This window comes from Borostomias antarcticus (genome assembly GCF_949987555.1).
Source record: "Borostomias antarcticus genome assembly, chromosome: 4".
NCBI classification, from domain to species: Eukaryota; Metazoa; Chordata; class Actinopteri; order Stomiiformes; family Stomiidae; genus Borostomias; species Borostomias antarcticus.
In genome coordinates, this window is record NC_140237.1 from 30704589 (window position 1) to 30726669 (window position 22081).

Consider the following 22081-nt stretch of genomic DNA (forward strand, 5'->3'; position numbering starts at 1 on the left):
GATGCTTTCTTCAAGTTGGCACGCTGTAGTAATGCCTTGGTTACATTACTGTTGAGTGAGCAAATAAGTAGGCTATCCAAACACAGACACACAGACACACAGACACACACACACACACACACATGTACATGCACAGACACACACACACACACACACGCACAGAAACCATTAGAATAGAATGAAAGCCTGGGCGATTCCTTAATTTCACCTAATTGACCACTTAGTGGGTATCATTAATGGAATAACTTAGTACATAAATGATATCAATGAAACAGTTCTGCTCAGCAGGCTTGTAGTGCAGCCTTTTTGTACAGTATGCAGTGAGTGAATGCTCACACATAAACTGTTGTAAATTGCTTCTCAAAACACCAGTGTGTTGATCCTGTTGCTAATTAGCGCAGTGTTGCATTTCAGCATCACCACAGTGAGAGTTGGCTGGCGAGGACACACAGACTGGAGGTGTGATGATGAGGTCCAGCAGGTCAGGGTGCAGTTTTGGGACGGCCAGCTGATTAAACAGCCTGTGATGAACGGTCGCGGAGCCGGAGTGTGAAATGGCTCCCCTGGCCTATAATTGCAGGAGCTCGCGATATAAGCCTGCCGTTCAGCCGAAGGCAAGTCGAAGCACAGAAAAACTCAAATAAACCACAGCGTGTCAAAGGATATTAAAGCGTTCTGTAGTTTCCCTCGCTTGAGAAACCATAGCGCTCAAGCGAGTTGGGATTATACACCTGACTTGCAATTCTCAAAACACATAGATTCTTTGAAGTGTGGAGATGTGGGCATCTGCTGACAAAGGTGTTGCCTTTCTCCTCTCAAACTGTTCCTGTCTGATAGTGGATCATGGGGTGGCTGTAGCTCAGGAGGCTAAGCGGGTCGTCCAATGATCGTAGGGTCGGCGGTTCGAATCCCGCCTCCTCCTGTCCATATGTCGAAGTGTCCTTGGGCAAGACACTGAACCCCAAATTGCTCCCAATGAGCAGACTAGCGCCTTGCATGGCAGCTTCCACCATTGGTGTGTGAATGGGTGAATGAGAGGCCTTCATTGTAAAGCGCTTTGGATAAAAGCGCTATATAAGTGCAGTCCATTTCCCATAGTCTTATACTATACAACCCATATACTCAGGCTGCAGACGCTCTGTCCTCACCACCCCTCAAAATGCCCCCTCGCTCCCTGAGTAAAAAGTTTCATGACTTTCCTCTCCTCCTCATCATATTCCATCGTCTGTCTGGGGGACGACTGTGATTCATGTTGGAGGGTTTTAAGCTGCTGCTGGGGACCGCTCATGGTCAGAATGAATCGGTGTAACTCATGGGAGCAATGGCAGCCAGACTGTGATATGCTCCCCTGTCGTGAGGAGACGGGGGCACCCTTTTGTCTGCTGACGACAGGCTCCACCGAGACTGAATGTGGCTCGTTTTATAACTTGAATTAAGCTGGATCGCTTACAAGCTCACAGGCTGAGGGGATTTTTAGCTGAATTGATTTACCTTGAAGTCGACCCGTGGAGAGCGCTCTTCCCTGCCGCGGGAAGCTCTTTTTACTTTCCCGATCGCCCAAAATGATAATGGGAGGATTTTTAATTCCATATCCTCTCCCTTCCCTCACCCTGTCAGATTTCCATGGCCTGCCTCTTTTTCCATTGACTCCAGATGTCCCAATGGTTTCAACAGAGTGAGTTTCAGGTGATCTGAGCTCTTGCGCAGCTGGGTTGAACTGGATCAGTGAGGACGACTATCTGCCAAAGTGCCTCATGGCTTTGCTGAACCATTTGTTTGCGAGCATATTGAACAGTTTAAGCCCTCAGTTGTAAACATTTATTACAGTTTATTAGGTCCATTTGTGCAACTGGCTAATGCACCACCTGGAGTGCAGTAGATAAACTTAACGCTGGTGGCTTTTTTTTTTCTGAGAGGTTTCACATTTTAATTGAATTTGGTGGTCGTACGTGGGTGAAAGCCTGTACGCGGTTTTATTGCAGCAGATATTGGTGTTTACGACCTCAGATACAAGCCAAGAATCTATTTTGACAAGCAAACAGAGTCCATGACCCAAGCTATTTAGCCTGTGTAGCACGTTCAGAGTTTTTAATATGTTTGGAGTCGTAGACGCTAGATAAATATTTCCAGAGATGTGAAGAATGCTGAGCCCATGATGAATGTTAATACTAGACGTTGAGTTATATTCAGCTTTGTCTCTCTCCTCAGCATGCAGGCTTCTCAGTTACAGGGTTGAGAGCATACTCTTGTAGTTCTGTTGATAGATACTGAGTGATAACATCTCCTCGACCAGGGCTCGGCCCCTCAACACTGCAAATGTTTTCCTAGAGGCCCTACATCTGTGAAGGAAGCTAGGGTCTGCCTCACGTTTTGGGGCACTGTGTCTCTCTGTTGTCTCACAGTGAAATCCTCCTTCCGAATGAAATCCGAATCACTATGTTTACTGATTTGCCCTTGAATTGGGAAAGCGAGTTCATCAAGTAGTCTAAACCTCCATCATGGTGACTTAAGCTGCTACTGTAGAACATAATTTCTTCTGCTTGTGAAGCTTCATGACCTGCAGTAACAGGTAGAGAGAACCAGACAGACAATACGTGATGTATTGCAGATCCAGTGTTTCATCATAGAAATTCTGAGGAGCCTCTAGGCAGTGATGTGGGAAAGAGCGACTTGTTTGACTTATGGCTTTGTGCGAAGAGAACAATTTTAAGAGGGTGTCAGCCATTCGGGGCGAGGGAGATTTAGAGCCTTCGCTCTCAGCAGAAGAGGCTTTGACCCCGCTGCCAATACAAGCAGAGAGAGAGAGAGAGCGCCAGGACAGGAAGTAATTGACATGCCTCGTTTGCTTATGAATCGGAGGTCCTCCTGGAGCTAGCTAGTGGCTGACGCTGTGCTCACAACCAACTCGGCTTCAGCTCGATCATCGCCCCCTGTAGGAAGGGAGGATGTGTTGTCGTTTCTCAACATCCGCACATGACCTGAGTTCTTTTGCCGTGATTAGTTTGGCGTCAATGTGTGTGTGTACAACACATTGGCAACCATCCGCGTGTGTGTGTGCACGCATGCGTGTGTGTGCACGCGTACATAGACTCTGGGTTTGTTCTGTCCTGTTCTGTTCTGTCCTCCCCGTGTTAAAAAGAACCGTGCGTTCTCTTGTCTTTCCCCTGTGCGTGCAGACACAAAGGAGAGGTCAGCCAAGAGATTCTCCGCAGACGGCGTGTTGAATTACACCTCTCTGCTGCTCAGCCAGGAAGACGACACGCTGTACGTAGGGGCCAGGGAGGCGCTGTTCGCCCTCAGCCTCTCCGACATCAGCAAGACCAAGCTGCAGAAGAGTGTAAGTGTGTGTGTGTGTGTGTGTGTGTGTGTGTTGGGTGGGGTTACGGTTGGGGTGCATGTGAACGCCGGTGCACATCCCTTTCTGTTGACGGTGACAGTAAAGTTACTCACCATCACACACTAACACTTCAAGCTTTATCAAGGTGACGCTCAGCCAGTGACCTTTCCTACCAGACTCAGCGTCCCAGATTAAAGTCGAAGTTGGTAGGACTTTAACGGGAGCAATGGCAGGTTTCCCCAAGTTCCTATTTCTCACTTAGGTTGGATGCGGGCGGCTATAGCTCAGGAGGTAGAGCGGGTCGTCCAATGATCCTAGGGTCGGCGGTTCTAATCCCAGCTGCCCTGTCCACATGTCGAAGTGTCCTTGGGAAAGACACTGAACCCCAAATTGCTCCCAATGAGCAGGCTAACGCCTTGCATGGCAGCTGCTGCCATTGGTGTGTGAATGAGAGGTCATTGTAAAGCGCTTTGGATAAAAGCGCTTTATTTTTACCATTTACTATGTGTTTGTTCAGCTCACATGGGACACCCCCGCTGGGAAGAGAGAGGAGTGCAGCTTCAAAGGGAAGAACCTGCAGGTAAGAGAAAGGAACACTCATATATACCTTGTTGTCAAGAATGTGTCGCTATCTGGAGCGCTTCATCAAAAACTGTTTCAACAAGTGAAAATAGTTCCGCCAAGTGTGCTTTCTCAGCGACAGCTCCCTTGGGAACTGCCCTTCTGTGTTTACAACATTATGTAGCTGCTGGTTGTCTGCTATTCTGTTCTCACGCCAGCTGTTGTCTCCTTGAACAGTATGTTACAGGAGTGTGTATGATGCATTCAGTATATCAAAGTTAGTTATGATATCCGAGCGGATCTGATCAGGTGAAACTCAAGTCACCTACAGTTTGTACAGGTCTGTCAACTTGGACAGGAAAAATCCTTGGCACCTTAATGTACACTGATCAAGGGTGGTTCCATGAAAATGAACCGTGGAAGAGATGTTTGGAGGGCTGTCGAGGGTAACGGCTCAACTCCTTGTTGTTTCTCGTCTAGACCGATTGCTTCAATTACATCAAGATTTTACTGCGGCTCAACAGCACTCATCTCTATGCGTGTGGCACATACGCCTTCAGCCCCATCTGTGCATACCTAGTAAGTACACACCCTGATTTCTCCCTCCCTGATTAATGCATCATCTTGACTTGCCGCAACCAGTCAGCGAAAGCTATGATTTTCTCTCACTCTCCTTCGAGCCCCACAAAGTTCAAATATTTTTTGTACTTGGGGGACCGAGCCGTTTGTCTGAAATGACTGTATTGGAGCTCTCACTCTGTCAGACCGTGACCAAACGCCCCTGGAAGACAGAAACAAGCTGACTGGGGGGTGCGTGATCTGTCTCCTTCCCAGTGATTGGAGAGCAGAGGCGCCAGGGGTGGTCCTGTGTGTTTGACTAGAACAAGTACATAGGGAGCCAGGCTCATCAGCTGCTATGCAGGGTGACATTGATTTCTTGATAGGGGACAATCATCTTGTACGGGCCCAGTCCTAATACCAGGAATTAAGTGTTCCTCTTTGACGTCACAGTAGAAGGAATAATATGGGACTGTGTGGAATGAGGAGTCTTGGCAGAACTTTAGGTCCTGAACTGGGATTCCAGGCAGGCATCCTTCTGGCCGCCTCGTCTGAACTGTTTGGCCCCCACATATCAGCGTGTTGACAAGATCCAGAGGCAGCACTGAACTCGAAGCAGCGCAGCTAGTAGACAGTACAATTGACTCTGTATTATCCTTGGAGGAAATTAGCTAGTCTCACGGTATAAGACGCAAAATGACTACTAAAATGTAGCAATGCCCGCATTTGGTTCAATTCAATCAGAATGGTTTAAATGGATTCTGTTGAGATTATTGTTAATTCCTGGGATTGTCTTTGCTGTCTGTTGTGTGTGTAGAATACATCTACGTTCTCTCTGGAGAGGGACGCCAGCGGGGAGGTGGTGATGGAGGACGGGCGCAGCAGATGCCCTTTCAACCCCGAGTATAAATCCACCGCCATCATAGTCGGTGAGCGACACAGGACATAAACAAACGTTACATCATAACAAAATGTCGACCCGTCGGCTTGAAAACAGCAGAGTTGCCTTTGCTGAACATCGTGTGTGTTGTGTTTCAGATGGCGAGTTGTACACCGGCACGGTCAGCAACTTCCAAGGAAACGAACCGGTCATTTACAAGAGCCTTGGCGCTGGCACCGCCCTGAAAACGGAAAACTCTTTGAACTGGCTTCAGGGTAAACATGTTTGTCCTTAAATAGGCCAATCTGAACTCTCAGCACATCTCCGCTCTACCCAGCCGAGGAGATAGGGCTCTAAAAGTAGCCATCATTAGTGAGCCCATTTTCTAATTTGTGCAGACGGAGCGCAAAGACAAGCCCGCTAAATTGCGAGAGATGGTCCTATCAGCTGCAGGGCATGTACATCAAAACACCGATGGGAACAGTGCTTCTCTACCCCATCAAGCAGCAGTTTGCTCTCAATTAGGAGCGCTCCGGTCTTTTCATCTCAGGATAATAGATGCCCACTGTAGCATCTGAGCACAATTATACCAAGGAGGCTATTTTCCCTTGGTCCTAGGAATCCTAGAATCAAGCCTTCTCAGTCCTGTTTGAGTTAGATGCTAATCGTTTCCAAACCTAAGATCCTCTGCTTGTTCTGAGCAAACCTAGAGACTCAGCAGATATTTATTCTCACACGGTAAAAAAGGTGACTTGACTGACGAGCTTGACAAGATATTTGTCTTGAACTTGTTCTTCTTTTGACTGAAATCGTATTTTTGTCTGTTGACAGATCCTGCCTTTGTCGGGTCGGCGTACCTCCAGGAGAGCGAGCCGGTCGGCAACCCCGTGGGCGACGACGATAAAGTGTACTTCTTCTTCAGCGAGGCGGGGAAGGAGTTTGATTTTTTCGACAACACTATTGTGTCACGGATCGCTCGCGTGTGTAAGGTGAGACATCTGTGGGTGTGGAAACACGACGCACACCGTACCACCACTTCCCCCGCCTAATCCCACTCCAATCCTATCTCAAACAGAACAGGGCGTGTCTGTATGAACACACGCGAGGTTGCGTGAGGGCCGCATGCATAGTCCAGGATTTGCCCGCAAGTGTAGGTGTAGTATGTGGAAATTCTGTCTGTGGAAATATGTTTTCTCCACTCTGTTTGAGTATCTAAGTGGGAGTCGATACAAAGATGAATTCTTTCCGCAGATTTGGTTCTCTTCTCCTATGAACCCACCTCCACCTCCCCCCCTCCTCCTCTGCAATGTCTCCTTCTCTACCTCCATCTCTCTCCCAATGCCAGCGCCAGTCCACCCCTCCAGGTCTCTCTCCTTCTCTGCCCTCGCCCACTGCAGCGGCCGTTAGCATTCAAGCGCGCTACACCGCGATATGAAATGCTCGTCCTCTCCTGTAGTCCCTCTTCATTGCAGGCAAACCATGCAGCTCTAATATCTCTAATATTCAATTCTGAGTAAATGAATTAAATCAAAAATGGGCCATCTTGTGCGCTCTTCCTGAACAGTTTAGTTTGGTCGATCACCCGGAATAATCGATGTCAGACGGTATCCTGTTCCACCTGTCATCTCCAGGGCTGCCCGCCGTCCACGCCGCCTCCGATTCGCTCTGAAGGCCGGGCATCCGGTATCGACGGGAGGCTTCTGTTCACGGGGGCGGTTATGTGTGTAATCGCAGCGTGTAATCTTAAGTGACAGCTTAATGACATCCCTCCGGGTCCCCGCCTTTGCATTCCGGGCTGTGACACCTCTCAGCCAATTGGAGGCCATTTGGGTTTTATATATGGAAATCATTGGCAGAAATGTGCCCCAAACTGCAGTGAAACAGATCGACTGTACAATAAAGAGCACAGTTGGAGCTGCTATAGATCCCATTCTTTCCCTGGCGGTCTTTCTCGGGGTGTCATTGTTCATGCCGTGTTATGGATTGGGAGCGCTGTGCTCCGGGTCTTTTATACTCTAAATGCTTAAAAAAAAAGCCCGCAGGAAGCCATGTGCAGACGCAGCATATTTCACATTTGCTCATTCTTACATTTTTGAATGGAAAGAGACACAGGCTCTGTGTTCACAAGTATTATAGATTATAAATAGCCATATTCACACATTAAGTTAAAACACTCAGCATCCACTGTAAAGTAAATCACACTTTAAAGAAAGTAGCTGCTGCCACGCTAAGCAAGTTATGTTTAACCCCCTCAGGTCCGTGATTAATTTTTTTCATCTTTGTGATTTTGGTGTTGTCTGATATCTAAATTGCATCAACTTAACGAACACTTACTCCAAAGTGATTTCTATTTTTATTTGAAGGACAATCACAGCTACAGTACATGTATATGCCATCAATAGTTTGGTCAGTACCATATTCAGCTTGTAAATAGACCTACAAACACTAAAGTTATAAAGACTATTTTGTTCTGCCCTCAGACATCTATGGGGCATGTTATCGTGTTCGGCAGCAGTCTTGTTACAGACACTCACCGCACTCATAGCTAGTGTGAGTCAGGATACATGCAGTCGTCCACGGGAGCAGCTGACTAAACGGGCCGTAGCTCCCTTTGTGGGGGAGTGGCTCTGAACTCAGGGAGAGCAGGGTTAGGGCCCGCCGAGGTATGGGGGGCCTCTCCTAGTAAGCAGGGCTCCGCCACAGGTCTGTGGGCAGCGGGGGAGAAACATGCGCACGCTTCACATTTCTGTGTCTGCACCTCTGCCACAGAGCTGTTTTCCTCCCTCTCTCCCCGCTCTCCTCCTACCCTCCTCCCTTCCACTCCCTTCTCTGCTGTTTATTCAGGTGTGCACGGTGAGGAAGCCGGCTCCTTTACAACGCGCACAGAAAACCGTTCTCTCCGTTCTCTTTCCTTCCCTTTACCTCAGGCCAGCTCGCTCTCTCGGTCTCACCTGCATTAGAATCGGAAATGAGACATTTTAGTAAAAGCGTCACCGTCGGCGTAAATTACGGAGAGACACATGGCGGAAGGGGTTTTAAGGTCTAGTGTGGGGGGGGGGGTACTCAGGGACGCTGTACTGGAGTACAACAATGCCAGACAACGGCAGAGAGAACAGGAATGCACTCTGCTCATTATCTGGCCTGGCTACTGCAGCCGGGTAATTGCCTCCGAATCCCAGCATTAGTCCCGTGTGGCTTCACCCCGCCATTCAAGGGGCTGATCGCTTCTGTTTAACGGAGCACCGCGGAGGGAGAAGGGGGATAAAATTGTTTTTACGACACGCCATAGTTTATTCAAGTTTTTGGCTGCTATCAGAGCCCAGTCCCGCGTAATTGGCTAGTTAGAAGCCGCGGCGTGTCCTTGAGACTAACTGTCTACTAACTGCGAGGCTAACTATCTTGGCGTTGGGAGACTCATTGTTTTCGTCCTCCTCCTACTTGTTATGCGCGTTTTTCGTGTAGTTTCTTTGGGGGAGTGTCTTGTCCAGAGGTGTTGTTAAGCACACTGGCACTCCTTTTTGGTGTTAACTAAACCCTGATAACAGAGTGTGTTGTAACATTTTCGACATTTTGGGAGGAGACAGAGAGGCCGAACAGTCTCTCACTCAAAAACGAACTACTGGGCTTCGGTCCAGGGCTGTTTTTATTGGCTAGTTGTTTATTTGACCTCTCGCTGTCCCCTGAGGGACATTCTGTACACTGAACCAAGCATCTGTGCTTCTCATTCTGTCATGTTTAGTTGTGTTTTATGTAGACAGCTTGTTTTTCTGACCCCGCTGTGTCTGTTTCAAAGGGTTCAGGCCTGCTAATATCTGCCTGGATTCTGTACAAATACCCCACACATACCAGGCTTGAGAAATTAATTTTAATTCCTCAGATGAACTTTCACCAGAAGAACATGAGATTGTCCGCTGTTTGTCTCTTGGGGCGTATTGTATTCTCCTCAATAGTTCACAACCCTCATTCGAACTCTGCATCCCTCAACTCAACGCCACCGCCCTCTACAGGACAGTGAAGGGACTGCAGCTTTTCGGTGCCACGCTGCCATCCACTCTAAATAGGGTTAACAGACTTCCCTGTCTTTGTTCTGTACATAGGGTGATAAGGGAGGTGAGAGGGTCCTGCAGAAGAAGTGGACCACCTTCCTAAAGGCTCAGCTCCTGTGTTCCCTTCCTGATGACGGCTTCCCCTTCAACATAATCCAGGACATGTTTGTTCTGAAGCCCAACGGAGAGGGCTGGGAGAACACAGTGTTCTACGGGGTCTTCACCTCTCAGTGGTAAGCCGACCAGGGCAGAGGACATGCTTTATTGAACACTAATCAGAAAAAACACAGTCCTATGAATCTCAATTTATGGTCAGCGCTTATTTCCCGTGGTCGTGGCTGACGTCGAAAATGTGTGCAATGTGTGCCTGAGATTTACAGTCGGGTATAACCGGCCAGACCCAGATAAAGCCCTGGACTGGTTCCTGGATCAGCGCTGTTTGTTACTGCCAGCCTATATACGGCGTCAGCCTCACACTCGTTTGAATGTAAACGTTTGGGTTTTTCCCTTGACACACAAAAACACACACACACACACAAACCGCTCTCCGTAGACCACAGTTAGATGTCAGTTCACACCGGACTGTGCGCACCCATTGCTCTGCCGAGCCACCGCCCCCCCCCTCGACCTCAGAGGTCAGAGCGTCCATTACGAGGTCGAACGCTGCACTCAACGGCGCCGCTCAAGGGTAGCTGAGGCAGTAAGCAAATGGGGGTGGGTTTATATATGGAAATTACTCAAGCGTCCCCGCGGAACTGTCATAATGCTGTTCCAATTTGCCTATGGAAATTATGTCACCACCCGATATACTTTCCTGGGTCATTTGGCTATGCGGGATAAGAACGAGTCCGTGGGGAATAGTGTGCTTGGGAGGCTGCAGGTATGATGAAATAAGCCTTGGCACGGGACTCCCATCTGATCTCAGTGCAGTGCCCCTATCCAGTACAATAAAGTATGCAGATGTAGTGTATTGACACGTTCGGCCCGGTGGAGTAACCAGGATGTTGTTTCCAGGTATAAAGGCGCGTCGGGCAGCTCGGCGGTGTGCGCCTTCACCATGGCCCAGGTGGAGAGGGCCTTCAGTGGACGTTACCGTGAGGTCAACAGGGAGACGCAACAGTGGTACACCTACAACCACCCTGTCCCCGAGCCGCGGCCCGGAGCGGTGAGCACTGCCCCCTGCTGTTCGCCCTTTGCGGGTTGACGTGACGTACGACTTGCATGTGTCTGACACACAATTTCCTCTCTCGCCTCTCTCCCTGCAGTGTGTGACCAACAGCGCCAGGGACATGGGCATCCGGTCGTCCTTGCACATGCCCGATAAGGTGCTGAACTTTGTGAAGGACCACTTCCTGGTGGACAGTGCGATCCGTAGCGCTCCCCTGCTGCTGAAGCGAAGCGTGCGCTACACGCAGATCGCCGTGCACAAGATCCAGGGCATGGAGAGGGCGTACGATGTGCTCTTCATAGGCACAGGTAGGGCGGCTTTATCTGACGAACAGCCCGAGCTGTACCGCCTCGTACGTCAGAGCTGGTCAACGCGCATCACATCAGCCTTCCTCCTGTGTTTTTAATTCCACAAATCGTGACTGACGATCCACGCAGTGATTTGGGGCGTGACACCTCTAATGCCCCCCCCCCTGCTGTGCTCTGTGGTCACTAGATGATGGGAAGCTGCATAAGGCCATCAATACCAACGACAAGATGCACATCATCGAGGAGATCACCCTGTTCGCCGAGCCGCAGCCGGTCCAACACATCGAACTGGACTCCCAAAGGGTACGCTGGGATTTTTCCGACTAAAATATTCATGCTCTGCATCTTAAGAAATGCTTGATGAGTCAAAATGGCCTCAGGCTTTAGGCTTCCACTGCTGCTTTGTATGTTTAAGCAGTAGAGTAGGTCCTATCCTCTGGAACAGCAGAGGTTGTGATTCTCTGAAGGATTGGACCTGCAGGGGTTTAAATTCATTACATTACTCTGTATCTATTACATGAGGCTGTTCTCAGTCCAAATTAAACATTTTTATCAAGGATTACGTCAGAATCTGCAGATATAGAATTGCAAAAATAATCTGTCGTATAAAGTCAGAGATTACATGTAAATATGACATCATAGATATGATGCATGAAATAATAAATCATTATTAAGTCGTATGTATCGTACGGTCCTGTATCGTTCGACAGAGTTGACCTTCCTGGTTCCTGTTCCCCTGTAGGGCCTGCTGTTTGTGTCGTCTTACTCTGGGCTGGTGGAGGTGCCTGTAGCCAACTGCTCGAACTACCAGAGCTGTGGGGAGTGTGTTCTCTCCAGAGACCCCTACTGCGCCTGGACTGGGAGGCTCTGTCAGGACGTCCGAATGGCTCCACCTGATAGGTCAGTTTTGTTCATACAAACATGCACAAACACACAGTATATAAACAACATTGTAGTGGAACTATGCACTTTTAAAATGAAAGGCCTCCAGGCAGTCAGGCGTGTAAGGAAGGGTCCTGTCATTAGAGTCGCTAACTGTTGTTGTTGTTCTTGTTCCAGCCACTGGCAGCAGGACGTGGAGGAGGCCGATACGTCGGCCATATGTAATAAGACGGCGGTCGGCCCGCGCTCCGCCAGGCCCTCCCACTCCCGTGAGTGTCCCCGCGCCCGTGACAGCGCCTAATGACAGGCCTGTCACTCAGCAGGCCTGTCATCTTCTCCCTGCACAGCATGCACTCACCATGTGGTCAACAAGGGGCTTTCTGACACACACAAGACTAGTTTCTATGTGTTAGTCATGCAGTGTGTGAATTTGAATAAAACATTTAGAATCGCCTGACCGCAGCGAGGAAATGACCAACAAATTCACGATTGTATTTACCACCACAATAAAAAAGCAGCCCTCGGATTATGGAATGCTTAATTATCTGTATAGCAACGTTGTTTATTTTTTTAATAGGTGGCTCTCAATGCCAGGCTATTATCATCCCAGCCAACACCTTCCGGGTCCTGCCTTGCAAGCTCCGCTCCAACCTGGCGGAGCGGAGCTGGAGTTACAGCGAGAGCGCCAGCCACTTCCTGTACGCCACCGGCGAGGGCAGCCTGGTGGTGGTGGCGCAGGCCGACAGGGACGAGACCTACGAGTGCTGGTCGGTGGAGGAGGGCTTCAGGCAGCTGTTGGCCAACTACTGCGTGAAGGCGGAGCCCAGGCAGGAGAGCACCACTCTGATTGGCCACTCGCGGACGCCGCACGTCGCTCGCGAGGAGTCCATCATCCTGCCGGGCGAATCCCGCTCGACGCAGATCAACACCAAGACCTACTGGAACGAGCTGATCGTGGTGTGCGCCTTGCTGGCCTTCTCGCTGGTGGTCTTCTCCCTGTTCGTCGTCTACCGGAACCGCGACCGGATGAAGTCCATGCTGAAGCAGGGGGAGTGTCCCAACATGCAGCAGAAGAAGGCCAGGATCGCCGGGAAGCCCGCCGAGAGCTTACCGCTCAACGGCAACACCATCCCCGTGTCCACCTCCGACCACAAGGGCTACCAGACGCTCAACGACAACTACATCTGCAGCACGCCCACCCACGAGTCCTCGCCGGACAACAGCAAGAGCTTCTCGGAGTCGGAGAGACGACCGCTCAACCTGAAAGAGAGCCACGTTGAGATCTCCCCAACCTGCCCAAGGCCTCGGGTACGACTGGGCTCCGAGATCAAAGACTCGATAGTATGAGAGAGAGAGCGACAGTGGCTGGCTAAATAGGCTACACTGTATCTCAATGGGGATCCAGGCTACTATAGGCTAAGCCACCGAGCAAGAAGAGGCGCTCTCTCATCGCAGCGGAGCGGGTCATCTCTTTAGTTTTATGTCATCTTTGTTCCGTGCTATATGTTGGAGTCTCTCTTTTTTTTTTAAGCATCGCCATTCCAGAGCCAGCTGTCGGCTGCCCTATTTGCATGTGGATGTGAGTCCCGACGCATAAAGGGAGCAGAGGATCTGCGCTCTGGCAGCTCTCATCAAGATCACCGAACCACAACGGCTGCAGAGGACGGCTGTAAGACGCTCTCCGCGTGCTGAGTCATTCCCGTAGCCACTAACGATGTGTGTGTGTGTGTGTGTGTGTGTGTGTGTGTGTGTGTGTGTGTGTGTGTGCGCGCTGCAGTTCGGCGTCAGCATCTATTCATTCGGCAGAAGCTTTGTCGAAGAAGCCGGTATCATCAATCTCGGAGGAGGTGGGGGATGGGGGAAGATAATGTATGTAACACGCACACACACACATACCCGTTCCACACCTGTAAGAGGAACACCGTCAGTTCCCCTTTATGATATAAATGAGATGGTGTCTGTGAAGAAAATAAGAGAGGGACCAGAAAGCAACAAACTCCTGTTCATCAGATTTTGAACTTGACAAGACAAGGTTGTGGTTATGGTTCCCATCTACCCTTTTGGGACTAAAAAAAAAAGGACATGAGGAATGAGCACCACTGCTCAATAAAGGACATGTTGGCAGCAATACAGACCTGAGCTGAACCTTACCTCTTAAAAGCACAGAGCTACACAGAGATGAGCATTCAGTCATCGGGGAGCCTATTGTGTGGTCAGAATGAAAACCAGGGCCTTTGACTGCGTGTCCACACTGTCAGTCAAGTGAATTACCCACAAACCCCCATTGTTGATCTGAGGCGGAAAGGTGTTGTGATCATGGACGGACTGAGACACTCTCACAGACATGAAAGAGACTGAATTGAGAGCATGTAAAGAGACAGGATATGGAGGGTTCTAGACCCCTAACGTCATCATGAAAAGACATTTCCAAGGAACCCACACGTGTACCGATGCACGAAAGCTCCCCATCTTCCTTATGTTCAAGGCAGCACCAAAATCATTGCACACTGTGCCAAAAAATGTCTTTGATTGTCTACTTGCCATGATGACCAGTGCCATTCTCTCACAACTACTGCCTGGCCTGCCTCCTGACAGCGTCGAGCACTGTTAGAAAGAGCACATGTTACTGTACCAGAAACACAGAGAAAGCTGCTGTCTCTCTCCAGCTCAGAACTGTGGCAGTATGGGAGAGAGTAGTGTTCATACCAGGCATCAAACACATTCCTACTAGACTTCACACCCACTCTAATGCCAGAACAAACAGCCAGGCCACGTGAAACACAAAAAGCACAAGGGGAAAGGGTTTGGACACTTTCAGGTGGTTTGCACATTTCAATGAATTTATCATTAACCAAGGAGCAGCCTTGTGAGAGACTACTGAGAGACAGAATGTCAGACTGATCGAGACGTCATTAAAATTACTACAACAGGGACCATTTCTACAGTAGTGAATTTTGATTACTATTTGAACCACATCGTTGAGACTTTTACATCAAGCAGAATTTCCAAAGATGTAGCAAACTATTTTAACTATGAACCACAGACTAGCCATAGGGAGAGAATGGCAAGTATTATGGGATGTATCACCAATGTAATGTATTGATGAATTAATGTATTCCAAAATCATAAAAACAAATGTTTTGCTTTATCTAACATTGAGGAAATATTGAAAAGCTACATGTTGACAAAGTAATTGCACAAGAAGCATACTGCGTAACGATGGTCACAGTGGTTTGATGTATATATATCTGTACTTATATTGTGTCTTAAGGGACCTGGTGCAAGATGTGTTGTTGTAGAGATAGTTTTGTACTGGATAGTACACACTGCTGATGTTCCTTATGCTTACTGCCTAATCTGCATAGTTTCCTCTTGCACAGACTACTGCACACTAGTATGTTGTCAGTTTGCTATCAAAGCCTAGACACATTTTGAAATGCCTTCAGATACTGTTCAGTCCTGCCTTCAATGTGCCACGTAGTACACCACTAGATAGTGCCCTCACCAACAGTACATTCTAGTGGCGAACAGGTTTGATTGTAGCCCGACAGGGGCATTCTTAACTAAACTACACGGGTTGACACAAGAATGGACCCTTCTAAGGATATCATTCCACCCTAGCCTCCCCAATATTTTACCTGCAGTCAGAACTGAGAGCTGCTCAACTCAATTCTTTAACCTTGTTGCATTGTGTCAAAACAATATGTTTAAGCTGCTTTAGACTGACAGAAAAACTAGCTCTGTATAAAGATAGTCTACTGGTGATCTTGCATGGAGATAGATAAGCTTACTAGACCATTTCAATTATGCCAAAAGGTAAAACATTTTATGCAGCTTACTGCAATGCATATTTATTACAGACAATTTTGTGATAAAAAAAAAAAAAGCAAAATTGATTTACAAATAAATGTGTTTTCAGTATGTTTGATGTTTGGGGCAGCTCTGTAGTGGTGCAGAATACATACATACACACATACATGACTGTACTGTAGCTGTAATTCAAGTGAATCCCATGTGTGGAGCTCACCAGGTCAACGCAGAAATCTATTTTCCTAAAAATGATAAGCTGGGCAATCAGTTGCTTCATTATTTTACATAATTACTGGGCTCACTAAACTATACTGTAATTAGACATAATACTAGAATCAAACAGATATATTTTTTGCAGCCAAGGTTTATTAGACAGCAAACACAACTCTATGCCAGTCTTTCATACAATACACTCCAGTATAGCCTCCCAGTTGTTGACAGTACTGTACACCATACGCTTAGCTGACTGAAATATTAGACTAATGTGGTCCTGTAAGCCTGCATGAAAATGTGTTTTTTTAATGGATCTGTTGTGTACAAAATTGTCGTGAACTGTATTTCTTGTATTATACATTGATTGAGTGACTGTTGTTTTTATTATTGTACATAAAAAGCACTTTATTTTAATTTTTTAAGATAAATAAATGTTTTGAATACACTCATTGGGTTATATTATTTTGTGTATTATTATCATTGTGTATGAAGTTTTGCCTGGCTTATGCAAGTTCCTTACTTTGTCATCGAGACCATGCAAAAGACATGATAATGTTGATACCAAAGGCTTGGATAGAGTCTTACATTTGAGTTGCAAATTATCTATTTGCATAAAACGGTGAACAAAGTCTTCCTTCCTTTTTTGCGAGGAAGTCAAACTTCCAGGCTAGAACAAAGTGAAACTACGGTATTTAGGACAGCCCAAGACTATATGAATTTAACATCACCTGTATGCTACATAGGGGCCATGAAGTAGTATCAACCATGGGAAGTCTAATTTCTGTGAAATTTCTATGTGACCTATCCTGTTAGGAGCTATACCTGCCTTATGACTCTTATCAGAGCAGACAGAGATTACAGCCCTGGCATTAACTCCCTCTCTATACTGGGATAGTCGGCGCTCCTGCTACTGTAACAGACTGCTCTCACTGGTAAGGCTTGATCAAATTTCTCTGCATTTTCTACAGAAAAGCTTTGCTAACACTCTTTCAAATTCATTTTGAATCCCTTATTCTCAGTGTGGTGAATGTGGCCTTCTGTATGTCTAGGTTAGCCTGGGCTAGGCTCAGTTTCTCGCCATGCTGTCTGCTGTGTGCCTGCTGTGGTCTCTGGCTGCAGTCTGGGCTCAGTGGGAGACACCGTCCAATGAGATCAATCAGCCGGTTCAGTGGGAGACACCGTCCATCAACCAGCCAGAAGAGACCTTCCCATGGAGCCTCCCCAGACTCCCCAACACCATCCGACCCGATCACTACTCCATATCCATCCACCCTGATCTCACCACCAACACCTTCACTGGCCAGGTGCACATCCTTATCACAGCCTTGAATGACACAAGCCTCATCGTACTCAACAGCAAGGGCCTGGCCATAGAGGACGCCATTCTCAGGGACCTCTCCCTGCCCGCTGCCACTTACGGGGAAGGAATACCTCGCACGGGGACACAGAAGCAGATGCTGGTACTCCGGTCACCCAAGAGACAGAAGAGGGCAGCGAACAAACAGGCGTCCCTGCGTGTGTTGGAGTCCCAGGCCTCTGAGCAGCTAGCTTTGATCTCAGATGTCCTTCTCATAGCAGGACACAAGTTCCAACTCTCCCTCTCCTATTCCGGAACATTCTCCAGCAGCTACTCAGGCCTCTACAAAGCCTCCTACAAGACTCCGGAGGGTGACCCCAGGTAGAAAATGGAAGGACGCGTCAAACAAAAGCAGGTTTTTGAGGCATTATTGATATTTTGAACGATTAGAGTGTGTTAAAGTTGTATTATCTCTGTTTTTTCTTAACCAGAGTGATCGCAGCAACTCACTTTGAGCCTAGCTCTGCACGCGAGGCTTTTCCCTGTTTTGATGAGCCCAGTATGAAGGCAGTGTTTTCTCTGATGGTGGTGAGACAGAGCAAACACATATCCCTCTCTAACATGCCCAAGGTGAGGAATTTGGTGCCTAAATTATTTCATTTGAAGTCTTTGTTCTTGGTTGTGTTGTGCAGACTTTATAAAAAACAAAAAAACGGATAATCATAGTTAAGAACCATGAAGAGAGAGCCTGAGAGCATATGTGTGACTTAGTGAGATGAGATTAGGCTTACTCTATTTCTCTCTCTCTCTCCCTCTCTCTCTCTCTCTCTCTCTCTCCCCCTCTCTCTCTCTCCGTCTCTCTCTCTCTCCCTCCCTCTCTGTAGTTATACACTAAAACACAGCAGAGCGGTCTGGAGGAGGACTACTACCAGACCAGTGTGAGGATGAGCAGCTACCTGGTGGCCTTTGTGGTCTGCGATTTTGCCCAGAACACTGCACAGACCAAGGGAGGAGTCACGGTCTGATCTCTTATCTTTACACTCCTGTCATAATAAATGTATTTTCTATGTGACATTGGATAATGTGCATAATGCACTCACGCCTGCCATTGGATTCATATACTGTATGTGGAGGAATGTACATTTTGGGTCTCGTTTTATGAACAGGTTTCAGTGTTTGCAGCTGACCATAAGATGAACCAAACTCACCATGCCCTCCAAGCAGCTGTGGAGATTCTAGAGTTCTATGAGGGGTACTTCCAGATCCCCTACCCCTTACCAAAAATAGGTATGGAAAGCATGAGTTTGCCTCTCACCCCTCACCCCCAGCAAACACAATCACTCACACACACAGACACACACACAGATTCAAGAGGCAGACCAACTATAGCCTCGCCTACGAATTCCTCGCTGTGCGTGTGTCCAGATTTGGTGGCGATCCCAGACTTCGTGTCAGGCGCCATGGAAAACTGGGGCCTGGTGACGTTTCGGGAGACGTCCCTGCTGTACCAGGAAGAGCAGGACAGCCTGAGGGGGCGGTCCTGGGTCAGTCTGGTCACCGCACACGAGCTGGCCCACCAGGTACGACCGGAGAGCAACCTCTCATAGTACTGTCATACTCTCTCACTGGAAACTGTCTCTTGTTCTACCTCTGTGCCGTTGGAGACACCAGTCTTCATAGAAAAGTCCAGGTCAGCCTATATCTTTGATAAATGATGGAGGTTTGGTATTGAAGAGTCAATGCTGAGAGGAAGTAATATGCCGGAACAGAATTGTAGATCAGACTCAAGATTTATTGAGTACAACAGCAGACAGATCCTGGGTCAGTCACAGAGGCACAGTGTACTCTGATCGGATAACATAGTATTGAGTTAATGCCATCTTTATAGTCATGGGGTGGCCGGATTATATACATAGTTCAGTCTTACGCCTTTATACATCTGTGTATCAGTGCCTAGTTGGCTTTTACTGTTTGCACCTGGTCTTCTCTCTATTCCTAAAGTCTGACCATACGTGTCCTGGCACTGGGAATAACTTAAGAACAGGAAAAATTGGACTTGAGTCAGCAGAAAACCTCTTATCAAGCTTATATACTGTATTACACAAATCTAGTGGTTCGGGAACCTGGTGACGATGCAGTGGTGGAATGATCTGTGGCTCAACGAGGGCTTTGCCAGCTACCTGCAGTACACGGCTATCAGACACTTGGAGCCTGACTGGTGTGTGGTGAGTGAGTGACCGACCGATAGTTTTTTCCTAAATGCAAACAACTTCAGTTTTTACTGAGTGGTTCAGGGGAGACTAATAGGACCTCATCAAGAAGAAGAAAAGTAGTCTGCAGAAATATGCTCCCAGGATTTTTAATTGACACCGAGTTGACGTTTTGGGCTACAAGCCCTTCCTCTAATAGGACCTACCTACATATATACAGTAGCAAACTGTAGTAGTAATGTCAGGACCCAGAGATTTCCCGGTTGCAGAGAAGTCCAGGGTTCAGCTGCGTTGTCTGTGTGCGATGCCCGGCAGGAAGACCAGCTCCTGCAGAACACGTACGTGGCCCTGGACAGAGACTCCCTCCTGACCACTCACCCTGTGTCCCTGGACGTCAGCAGCTCCACTCAGATCAGAGAGATGTTTGATGCAGTCTCCTACTCCAAGGTCACACGCACACACACACTGCTACAGTACAATCCCATTAATTGCATTGCTCACCAATTCCTGGTTTACATCAGTATCCTACTGAAATATTTAGGATTTTACATTATGGATTGTGTGATTCTAATTTTCTCAAAGGGTGCTAGCATTCTAGGCATGCTCAACATGTACCTGTCAAACCAAGTGTTCCTTGGTGGAATTCGACACTATTTGAATGCACATCGCTACAACAACGCCCAAGCAGACGACCTGTGGAGAGCTATGTCTGAGGTACTGTCTGTCTGTCTGCTCATTGCTGTGTGATCACCACTGCGAGGGAGCTGCCAGAAGGAATAATGGCCCTATTTCCTCCCCAGACAGCTCGGCAGAGACACATGACCATGGACGTGAAAGCCCTGATGGACACATGGATAAGGCAGCCGGGGTATCCCGTGGTGTCAGTGAGCGTTCAAGGGACACACATCCACTTGCGACAGGATCTATTCGCCGTCTGGCCCCAGAACGACACCGGGTAGCTAAAACAAAGCCCTCCTGTCGCCTCTCTGTCCGTCTGTGTGTGCCGCCCTCTCTCGCTGTCCTTTCTCCCCCCCCATCTCAAGCCCTGAATCCTAATGGTTTTTTTTTTCTCTGTTGACTTTAGCTCCCTCTGGCAGATCCCATTAACTTTCTACACCGATAGCTCATCCACTGTCACCATCCATTTGATGACGAGCAAAGAAGGTAATTTGGTATACATTATTAACAAATCACTGTGGTGTGAAAAGTGCTTTTGTTCGTTTCAGAATTAAATCAATTACGATCCGTTTCAGCGACGGCGCTGCATTATTCATGGTGATGGTTGGCTAATGGTGAAATTGAAAACAGATTTAATTTTAGAATAATTTCATTGTATGGATATGATCAGGCCATCCTGTAACACATACCGCATGATGACCAGAACAGCAGGTGACGCGGCGTTCGCACCCTCACATCTGCGTAAGCCTGAATTCTTCATTTAACCGCACGGGAGCTTCCGGAATACCAGCAGACTCTCACCCAGACCCTCTGTTGTCCCTCAGAGATCATTGATCTTCCTGGGCAGGTGACATGGATCAAAGCCAATGTGAACTCCAGTGGCTTCTACAGGGTCCGCTATGACAGCCGCATGCTGCGAGCCCTGGTCACAGAGCTGCAGGGGGGACAGGCTGGCCTCAGCTCCGCCGACAGGGCCGGACTGATCGATGACACCTTTCATCTGGCCAGGTAGAGTTCCGTTGCCCTGCCCCGCATGGCACCAGAATGATGACCTAGCTCCATATAGAATGTAGTCATTAGACCTGGTATATGTTAGCTGCAGGCACACGGGAGATACTCTAACAGCACCTACCCAGACAGCAATCCGATCAGGGCCATATACAAGCCAGATCTGGCACTTGTGGCTAAGTTCCGGCCCATATATGGCCCAGATCCGCTTGCTATCTGGGTATAGGCTACATGTTAGCAAAGAGTTATTGGTTTATACGTTATATATATAAATACGTCTGCACCAGCAGTACAACTTTCCCTGTAAATGTTGAACTATAGAACAAATTGTTCTCTATCGGCTTCCTTTAAAATAAAGATGAACCCCTCTCTTTCCCAGACAAGGATCACTGCAATACTGTGATGCATTCTCACTCACTCTGGTCATGAAGAGGGAAAAGGACTTCTTGCCCATAACTGTCTTTATCAATCACATGATCAACATGATAGTCAAATTCTCCTTCGGCGGTCAACCCTGCAGTATTCGTCTTCTCAAGGTAAGAGAACGAAAATACTCCCCTATCAACTGAATTCATAACTTCCCAAATAGATCCACAGTGCGGCACCTATACTTACGTAGACTGAAAAGGGTATAAACAATTTGCCAAAAGCCCCATTTTTTTTCCTATCAGAAGACCTGGTAGTCTATCACCATATGACTCATATAGCTCACCACAGGAACTGGATACGGACTAGAGGTAGATTTAGGATAAGATGGCAGTCTTTCTTTCATATCCACCTGCATCTGGCCATCACAGCTTAGCTACTGTGTGTTTTCCTGTGTGTGTATGTGGCAGGAGCACCTGTGGAGAATGCTGGGTGTTCTGGTGTCCACCCAGCGTTGGGAGGACACGGGGTCTCTGCCCATTCAGAGCAGGAGGGCCAAGCTGCTGGAGCTGGCCGTCATATGGGGGCACTCCCCGGCCATAGAGAAGGACGCCCTGCGACTCTTCCACTTCTGGATGGCCAAAGATGGACGCCACCCGTAAGGAGACCCATTACTCCATCCTTGAAGCCCAGGCAAAGCAAACCCCGCCCAAACATCACCCTCTCCCCCAATCACCCCTTAGCCTAATCCAATCCTTG

The 22081-nt window shown here is 48.0% G+C and overlaps 1 protein-coding gene across 1 annotated transcript in view; it reads left to right on the top strand.

Annotated features, from left to right (window-relative positions):
- The window catches only part of LOC311307960 (semaphorin-4B-like), a gene marked incomplete at its 3' end in the record, with an annotated part of 32694 nt that extends 19607 nt beyond the window's left edge, over window positions 1-13087 (top strand). Inside the window, exons 3-15 of the mRNA XM_084436859.1 lie at window positions 3177-3337; window positions 3855-3917; window positions 4379-4477; window positions 5274-5385; window positions 5495-5611; window positions 6168-6325; window positions 9434-9615; window positions 10397-10547; window positions 10648-10858; window positions 11046-11161; window positions 11601-11758; window positions 11918-12009; window positions 12318-13087. Of these exons, the coding sequence (XP_084292985.1) occupies window positions 3177-3337; window positions 3855-3917; window positions 4379-4477; window positions 5274-5385; window positions 5495-5611; window positions 6168-6325; window positions 9434-9615; window positions 10397-10547; window positions 10648-10858; window positions 11046-11161; window positions 11601-11758; window positions 11918-12009; window positions 12318-13087 (2390 nt within the window). The remainder of the gene's footprint in view (window positions 1-3176; window positions 3338-3854; window positions 3918-4378; window positions 4478-5273; window positions 5386-5494; window positions 5612-6167; window positions 6326-9433; window positions 9616-10396; window positions 10548-10647; window positions 10859-11045; window positions 11162-11600; window positions 11759-11917; window positions 12010-12317) is intronic.
- Window positions 13088-22081: the final 8994 nt, after the last annotated feature.